This window comes from Saprolegnia diclina (assembly GCF_000281045.1).
Source record: "Saprolegnia diclina VS20 unplaced genomic scaffold supercont1.53, whole genome shotgun sequence".
NCBI lineage: Eukaryota > Oomycota > Saprolegniomycetes > Saprolegniales > Saprolegniaceae > Saprolegnia > Saprolegnia diclina.
Window position 1 is genome coordinate 101,944 of NW_008246120.1, and position 7,900 is coordinate 109,843.

The 7,900-nt window shown below is 58.7% G+C and overlaps 4 protein-coding genes across 4 annotated transcripts in view; 1 reads left to right on the forward strand and 3 right to left on the reverse strand.

Annotated features, from left to right (window-relative positions):
- Positions 1 to 1,276, reverse strand: part of SDRG_12843 (hypothetical protein) — a gene marked incomplete at its 3' end in the record, with an annotated part of 3,221 nt that extends 1,945 nt beyond the window's left edge. The window contains exons 1-3 of the mRNA XM_008618925.1: positions 1,049 to 1,276; positions 664 to 999; positions 22 to 617 (exon numbers count right to left, since the gene is read on the reverse strand). Coding sequence (XP_008617147.1) covers positions 22 to 617; positions 664 to 999; positions 1,049 to 1,252 — 1,136 coding nt within the window. The 5' untranslated portion in view covers positions 1,253 to 1,276. The remainder of the gene's footprint in view (positions 1 to 21; positions 618 to 663; positions 1,000 to 1,048) is intronic.
- Positions 1,277 to 1,866: 590 nt separating this feature from the next.
- SDRG_12844 (hypothetical protein) lies at positions 1,867 to 3,250 on the forward strand (the record flags this gene model as incomplete). Its single annotated transcript, XM_008618926.1, has 7 exons — positions 1,867 to 1,926; positions 1,973 to 2,044; positions 2,096 to 2,254; positions 2,304 to 2,863; positions 2,910 to 3,000; positions 3,046 to 3,165; positions 3,212 to 3,250. The coding sequence occupies 7 exons, from the start codon at positions 1,867 to 1,869 to the stop codon at positions 3,248 to 3,250; spliced, it is 1,101 nt and encodes a 366-aa protein (XP_008617148.1).
- A 250-nt stretch (positions 3,251 to 3,500) lies between these two features.
- SDRG_12845 (hypothetical protein) lies at positions 3,501 to 4,652 on the reverse strand. Its single transcript, XM_008618927.1, has 5 exons — positions 4,341 to 4,652; positions 4,073 to 4,296; positions 3,894 to 4,024; positions 3,741 to 3,848; positions 3,501 to 3,697 (listed from the first exon to the last, which is right to left on the reverse strand). Exons 1-5 carry the CDS (start codon positions 4,610 to 4,612, stop codon positions 3,566 to 3,568), a joined length of 867 nt encoding a protein of 288 aa, XP_008617149.1. The 5' UTR covers positions 4,613 to 4,652; the 3' UTR covers positions 3,501 to 3,565.
- An 872-nt stretch (positions 4,653 to 5,524) lies between these two features.
- Positions 5,525 to 6,540, reverse strand: SDRG_12846 (hypothetical protein). Its single transcript, XM_008618928.1, has 3 exons — positions 6,259 to 6,540; positions 5,969 to 6,206; positions 5,525 to 5,919 (listed from the first exon to the last, which is right to left on the reverse strand). Exons 1-3 carry the CDS (start codon positions 6,510 to 6,512, stop codon positions 5,575 to 5,577), a joined length of 837 nt encoding a protein of 278 aa, XP_008617150.1. The 5' UTR covers positions 6,513 to 6,540; the 3' UTR covers positions 5,525 to 5,574.
- Positions 6,541 to 7,900: the final 1,360 nt, after the last annotated feature.

Here is a 7,900-nt window from a genome sequence, read left to right on the forward strand (position 1 = left end):
CCAAAGCTGCCTTCGGGGGACGGCTGGCCAAAGCTGTTGGTGCGGCCTGGCGTCAGAGCGCCAAAGTTGCCTTGCGGCTGCCCAAAGCTGCCTTCGGGGGACGGCTGGCCAAAGCTTCCTTGAGGCGGCTGCTGCCCAAAGCTGTTGGTGCGACCTGGCGTCAGAGCGCCAAAGCTACCTTGAGACTGCGGCTGGCCAAAGCTGCCTTGAGATGGCGGTTGGGTGACGCCACCAGGAGACGGCTGGCCAAAGCCACCAGGAGACGGCTGACCAAAGCTGTTGGTGCGACTTGGCGGCTGCTGCATCGTGAGGCCGCCGGGCATCGCGTTGCTGCCAAAGCCACTTGGCGAGGCATGTTGTCCAAAGCTATTGGTGCGTGGCGGTGGCGGGTGCCCAAATTCCGAAGGCGCGCCAAAGCTGTTGGTGCGCGGGGCCGTCGCGTTGTTCACGTTGGCACTCGACTGCAACGACTGCTCCATGTCGTACGGGATCGAGGGCGGCAGCGGCATGTTGCGCTTCGTGACGCACACAATCAAATGCATCGCAATGTAAAACTCCGTCACGTCCAAGCGGCCGTCCGAGGTCCGGTCGGCCAAGGTCCACACGGTGCGCAAGTTCTACGCATCAGCATGAGCTCGCTACCAGGCGCCACGACCATCGTACCTCGCGGTCCAGTCCCGACATTTGAAAGAGCGTCGCGGCTTCGTGGCCCTGGATGAAGCCGTCGTTGTCCGTGTCGTACTGCCGGAAGATGCCATTGTACTTGGCCTTTTCGTCGTCGAGAATCGCGTACGAGGGCCCGGCGGCCGGCGGCGCGGGCATCGCGGGGGGCGGTACACCTTGAAGGATCGCGACCGTGAACGGCGTCTGGGCGAGCTCGAGAAAGCGCTGGTGCGTCGCCGGCTGTCCTTGCTGCGCCATCGCAATCAGGCGCATGGCCACGTAAAAGTCGCCAATGAGGAGCTGGCTCGTCTGGCGCGCGTCGGCAATGGTCCAAATCTATGTCGTGTACGGTGAGCGGCTCGCGTACCAAAGGCGTACGGCGTACCTCGCGCAACACCGTCTTGTCGAGCCCCGACTTGGAGAAGAACGACACTGCGCTGCGCCCGCCGAGCGTGCCGGCCTTCTCCTCGTCGGCGAGGACGAAGAGCGTGTCATAGTACGCCTTCTCCAGCGGCGATGGCGGCGTCCACGCCGGCGGCGCCCCAAAGCTGCCGCCCCGCCCGCTCCCAAAGTTGCTGCTTGCCTGCATCGCAAAGATTACTGAGCGACGGAAACCGGCGACGTGGACACTAGTCCGGATACTATTATCCGGACTCTCCGCTGGAAGATCGCAACGCATGATGTGTCTTGACGCGCACGGGTCGTCTTGGTCCTGACAGCCTACGATCTTAGAGCTCGCACATTCTCTCAGTGTCGATGCCAGACTCCGTTATAGCACCGGTCACGCCTATAACTCGTTGGAGAGGACGCGCTCTGGAGTGTCGCCCTGGTATCGGGTCGCTCAAATGATGACGGCACCTCCGCGTCGGCACAAGCCCGGGGGTCTTTGCACCGTCCAAAGTCCATTGAAGCACAAGCGCCTTTCAGGCTAAGTGGAGCAGACCTCTCGTTGCGTTTTGCTGCACCTTCGCCACGGCCTTGCCTTTGTAGCATCGCATCTCAAAGTGTACTCTCTCTACCTGCGAGGCTGACGAGTACATGCACGGTAGTATTCGACAGCGTCATGCATGGTGACATTGGGAGAATCGTCAGCGATTTCCTCGGGCAGCGCGGTCCAACGCCTCGTATTGTGCGCGATTGAACTGTAGCTGGTAACGTAGGCAGGCTCCAAAGCTTATGTGGCAGTTGCCAACGGTTGTCGCGATGGATCGGGCCGTGCGCAGTGCGATCGATCAAGTGACACTCGACCCCGCGTGGCCCGAGGTGGGTCCGCCGCGAGTGAGAACAACCGAACGAGCTCTCGACGCAGGTACTCGACGTGCTCTACAGCAGTCTGGCGACATGCGTTGCGGCGTTCGAAACCAACCCGAGCGCATGCCAGGTCTTTCCTCATGTTTCGATCGACGAGATACCAGACCATGCGAGTTGCTAGGTTGTGCTAAGCCTTTGCGGCGAGACGTTCCAGCAGCGCTACTACCCACAAACGCGCAGCCTCGGATACCTCGTCCACGAGCCATACATGTCGAACGAGACTCGTATCGCGCTCAGCGCCCAGTTGTACCCACGGCTCCTGGCGAATCTGGCCGACCACGTCGGCTTCTTCTCATTTGCACTTGAAAGAAGCTCACGACGGAATATAGATGGCGTCGACGCAAGCTTTCGAGAGTCCGTGCTTTCGCCGCCTCCAGCGCGGTCTCGAGGCGTCTCTCCACGGCGCAATGCCGCCGACGCCCCATGTGTCGGCGATCCCAACGCTCCTGACCTTTCTAGCTCGGGCGTTTCTTACGCCGTCGGTGCACGACCCGGTGCTCGATGTCCAGCAGGCGCATATCGAATCGGCGCTGCTGCAGCAAGTCCGCGGACGCAGTTTGCCGCCGCCATTGCGAACGTGGGTGTGGACAAAGTGTCTCTTGGGGCGCGCCAACGTCGACGACACGACGTGGCGCCTGAAAGCGAGCCAAACACTGCTCGGTGTGTCCGAGCCGTGGCGGTCGCCAGTGGCGCCCATGCTTTTTCGCCTCGTGCGCGACGCCATCCGCGACGACTACCCGCAGTTCATGGACTGTGACGGCCATGGGACGCTCCAAGCCCGCGTCGAAGGGCTCCTGAACCAACACTATGTGCTCACTCGAAGCCACTCTGCGTTTTTCGTGGCGCTCGCGCTGCCGATAGCGATAATGTGGCCTGAAAAGAGCGGCCGGTACACGCTTCGATCTGGCGCAGCCACGGATACGAGTGTTGCGTAGAGACGTCGACCTCTTGAGCGCCTTTGCGCGCCTTCTGGAGACCCATGTGCACCACCCGATACGCGGTGATGCGGTCGCTGGCTCCCAACGCGTAGGACGAATGTACGCGGCTGAAATATGTGCAGATTCTATGTAGATCTGGCGACGATTAGCTGCGGAGCAGCCAAGGCTGTACCAGCACATTGAAGGGGTCTTTGGCGACTTGCCTGCTGCCAAGAAGCGACTCGCGATGCTGGAGGCGCCGAGCGAGCTTTTTGTTGGGTGGGCATCCTATGGTCACGTTGGCAACAACTCAGATCTAGGAGGTGGCTGCAAGTCAGCTTCGTGGGCTACCTCCGTAAAGACGCTCTTTATTTTGTCTGGGACCAGGTAGGAACGTCTGTTTCCTATCACAAATTTTCTTGTACAATGACAGTGTCTTCTCGATCCGTCGGGGTGGCAACCGGCGTTCGAGTCGCTATGTCTGCTTGTTCTTGACCTGCTGCTGCCGACGTTGCTGCAAGCGACCACGATTCCGAGCTTGCACAGCCTTCTCGAGACGCTGCCCCGCACATTGAGCACCCGTGCGCTTCGAAGCGCATACCAGCAAAGTAGTACAATCAAAGTCCGGTCTATTATGGCTACAGCAACTAATGAGAAAAGCGAGCGCGGTGCTCTTAGTTGATATGGTGATCGTCGTCGTCATCGTCGTCGTCGTCACCGTCGTCGTACGGACTGTCACCATCGTCATCGTCGCCGTGGTCGGCGTCGTCGTCCAACAAGGTGAGCGTGTCGAGCTCTTGAAACATCTACGCCAACGTGACGCGGCGAATAAGAAACTCTTGCTGCTACCTCGACGTTGTCTTCGAGCATGCACTCGTCGAGGTACGTGATGAACTGCTCGAGCGCATCGGACTGGTCGTCAACCTCGGCCGTGATCATCATCATGGCGCTGTAGCCCTAGTCGAGCATGAGACGTTGCTACTGCGTTGAATTTGAAGATACCTCTTCCGAGAACTGGACGCCGTTCGTGCGCGCTTGGCTAACGAGTTCCATGGCCTGGCTGAACTCGCGCTGGAGGATCAAGGCCTCGATGATCGGTGCATATGTGATTTCTTCGGGCGAAATGGCATCGCCTGCGTCAGATGTCAAGAACTGAGAGTGGACGATACGACGACGACTACCTGCGGCAATGTCTTGGAGAATCAGCTCGGCTTCCTCGACTTGGTCGGCTTCGACCAGCGCCTCGATGAGGTTGTTGTACGCTGGAAGGTCCAGGCGCACGCCGAGGTTGTGCGCTTCTTCCGTCACCTCGAGCGCTTCGGGCAGCATCTGGTTGCGGTAGCACGCATCGGCCACGTAAATGAACGCGAGCTTGGTGAAATCGTCGGGCTTCAAATGCGGGTTCCTACAAGACGTGTTAGCGCTGCATGCAAGTGTAAGGTGTCGCACATGTAGACGCTCTTCATGACGCGAAGCGCCGACTTGGTCTCGTCACGCGACGCCTTCTTTGCCAGCAAGATTGCAAGGCGCTGCGCGAGCTGCGTCGATGGCGGTGTCGACAGCTGCTCGAAGATCCGCAGGGCCTCGCGCGGCTCACGCGCGTCCAGGTGCATCTCGAAGCTGCGCAGCGGCTCATCCACGGCGAGCGCGGCAGCTTGCGAGAAGAGGCGCGGGCGCAGGCAGCGTCGCCCGAGGCGCCGCAGAGTCGGAACCATGAGCATCGTCGACGTCGGCTTGGTCCCGTCGGCTCAATAATTGGTTGCGCTTTTATTGGCTGGCCCGCTCACAGACTATTTCACGTAGAGACACAAATAGTGTCAAACATGGAAATGGCCTTGCTTGGCTTCAGACGTCGCCGCTATCGACTGCAAGGGCGTGGTATCCCATCCAAACAGGACGTTACTTTCGTTCATTCATCTCTTGCTAACAACGACGGCACACATTGTACGGCCGGTTCGACTCTGGCGGCATCGAGCGGCACACCATTAGCGTCGACCGAAGTCATGTCACTTCGGCACCTTGAAATACTGTACTTGACGGCGTGCGTCCATCCATAGACTGTACATTTGTATTGCCATACTACAAACAAGCTTATGAGCTGGCCGCTGGACACGCGTTCCCGGAGGTCACAAGCCCGGTAGGCATAGTCCGGATTCATGACGAGGAATCTTGCGGCACCTCGCACGATCCGACGAGGGTCGGCGGTATTGCGTAATCGGACACTTCAAGAAATAAAAGTTGAGGCAAGTTGCGTCGAGGAGGGCGCTGAGGACCAGCCGACGTCACTTGGTGCAGGCGAATGTTCTTGGCGCACGGGCAGGCCGTCTCTGATCCCGCGCTTCGGCTGCCGTTGCTTTGCCAAGTCACTTGGAGCGCATCGAAGAAGCAGAGAATTCATTGATGGCGGTTGCGATCACCGTCCGCAGAGATATCAAGCATTCCAGCTATCGAGCGCAAGTGTGTGCGTGACAAGAAGAGGGTCCCACGGAAGGTCAGCCCACCCCGAGAGAGCCATCATCACGCAGTGCTTTGGTGCTCTGAGGCCCGTATGCATGTTGGGTCACTCCCGACGCACGGAGCCGTTAAGAACGAGCTTGGTTTCGGTCTGCGTGCGCCTGCACCCAACGGCGTGATAGGACACTCGGCGGAAAACACGTAAATAGTCTTATTAATTCGACAGCGCCTAGTCGCGCTTTGGCTTGGGCGGGCACGCGACGTTGCAAGCGACACGGAGGTCGTACACGATCGAGTTGCACGTGTAGACAAAGAAGGGCGCCGCGTATACGTCAATGGCGTAGTGGGTCTTTTGGAGCATGACCAGAATGGCGGTTGTGAGCGCGAGCACGAAGAAGAAGCTCTTCCAGAGCACATTCTGGCGCCGGACGACGAGGAAGATCATAAAGGTCGTCGCCGTGTGGCCCGAGAAGAAGAGATCGCGCATCAAGACGATGCCGTCGCCGCCCGCAATCGGGTCGATAAGCGGCACCGTGCCCACGGGGGCTTCCAGCGGAACGAGGTACAACGCCACCTACGTATGCGTGAGCACCCGCGAAGCTACTAGTAGCAAATCGTATTACCATGCGCACCCAAATCACAAACGCCTTGGTCTGCAGCATCTCAATGATAAGCTCGGGCATGTGGCGGGCATGGTAGAGGCCAATCGAGACCGAGCCGTACGCCAAGACAAAGAGCGAAACCGAGTAGTCGCCCGGGCTGAGCCGCATGAGCACCGGGTCGTGCATGGTCACAAAGCCTTCAATGTCGGTGCGGTTCTCGTTCCAGCGCAGAAACGTCGTGTAGTACTGCAGCGTCCAGCTACACAGCACCATACATGAGCCATGCCGCCGCCATCAACGCTCGGACGTACAAGAAGACGGCGAACGTGAGCGCAATGTCGAGCTTCGAGTACGTGCCTTGGTCCCACTTGTGCTTCCACGCCATGTAGAACGGCGCGTCGTGCTCGGCGCGGATCGGCGCTGCTTGGTACTCGACCGTCGTCGTCGTCTCGCGCAGCGGGTGGCACTTCTCAAAGGCGTCGTCGTACGTGCTGCTGCGCGGTGGCCGCAGCAGGTCGGTCGACACCATGAGCTTCTCGAGGTAGTTGAGCGGCGACAGACTCATCGAACGGTCCGTTTCCTTGGGTGGCAATTGGCAAGTGGCCGCTTTCGAATTTTAGTTGAAGCAGAGGCCGGCCTCGTGTCAAAAAGGGGTGGAAACCACCCGTTTCTGGCACGGCCATCTCTGCCGATAGGACTAGGACTTGGCCTACTCTAAATAAACTGGCCAATCCCATCGCGGCGCCCGATCTGTCATCTGCCGGATAACATCCGGATCGATCACGCGATTCGTTTAGCGTCCGGGCGAGGCGCATCATCCGGAGTGTCCCGCACCAATCGGATACCGGGACATGCGGGGAACTGGCAAGAAGACTTCACGTCATCGCAGCTGGTCTCGCTTCACGATGGTGTTATCATACTGGCGCCTAGTCCTTTTGACTCTGAAAATCCAGAGTTGTGCGTCGAGAACCGAGAGCTGGGTGCGTCGCTACCAAACACGGTTGCGGCTCGTGGACGTCGCATGCGAGAAGGCCAGTTGACCAGAGTGATTGTCACATGCATCGCACCGCGACCCGTGAAATCGCACTTTAACGCGAAAAACCCATGCAGGCCCAACAGAGCGTTAAAGTCCCCTCTCATTCAGAGTCCGAAGGTTCGGCAGAAGCATCGTATCAAACTCGTTCGCCAAGCAACGACGATAGCTGATGACAGGCTGCGCTGCAAGAAGTATGCACTACGATCGTCGTTGTGGTGGCGGCCTACGCGCCGGCACACCTTGATCATGTCCACGCGCGCAATGATTCGGCGCTGCTGACGCTTGCCGTAATACGTGTCGTACACGTGAGTCCTCATGTCGTCCTCGCTATGTGATGCGTTTTGCAACTTCAAGCCGTAAGCGAGTCGTCGTGTTGTTATTGGACCGCAGTGGTTTGCGATAGCTCGTGCAATGATGATGTGTTGCTGGCGCCTTCGTTTTCCATTCCTCGTTTTGCGTCAAGCTGGTCAAGCAAGCAACGCCTTGGGGCGCAAACCCTCGTAAAACGCGTTAAAGCTTAAACTTAAACGCGACACCCGTTCGTGGTGTCCCAAGGATGAGGATCACCAACACCGCGAGCAACCTCCACTGGCCTTCTTGAACCTCCACGCGAAGGAATGTGACTGGCAACGAGCGGCTCGGTCGTGGGCGCCACTTGACGTTGTGCATTCGAGCAACAGCACATGCAACGCACGCCCATGCACTGTCGTGTGCGTTCTTTATCCTCCAAGGTCCATCATGAACTGCTTAGATCTTAGTTCTTATTGGACCTTCTCGCTATCTGCAGCTACCGATTGTGCGTTCGAGTATGCAGCCGCGACGGAGAGAAAAACTCAGCTCAAGTGTATGGCGCGTCATGGGACATCCGCGAACGCTTTGCTTCATCCTCGTTTCGATCTCCATCCCGCCCGTCCCTT

Coding starts and splice junctions, on each gene's coding strand:
- SDRG_12845 (XM_008618927.1), bottom strand. CDS start 4,612: ATGCTCATGGTTCCGACTCTGCGGCGCCTCGGGCGACGCTGCCTGCGC. Junction 4,025..4,072: donor TCTCCAAGACATTGCCGCAG/GTAGTCGTCGTC, acceptor CATCTGACGCAG/GCGATGCCATTTCGCCCGAA. Junction 3,849..3,893: donor GCGTCCAGTTCTCGGAAGAG/GTATCTTCAAAT, acceptor ATGCTCGACTAG/GGCTACAGCGCCATGATGAT.
- SDRG_12846 (XM_008618928.1), bottom strand. CDS start 6,512: ATGAGTCTGTCGCCGCTCAACTACCTCGAGAAGCTCATGGTGTCGACC. Junction 6,207..6,258: donor CTCACGTTCGCCGTCTTCTT/GTACGTCCGAGC, acceptor GGTGCTGTGTAG/CTGGACGCTGCAGTACTACA. Junction 5,920..5,968: donor TTGTGATTTGGGTGCGCATG/GTAATACGATTT, acceptor ACGCATACGTAG/GTGGCGTTGTACCTCGTTCC.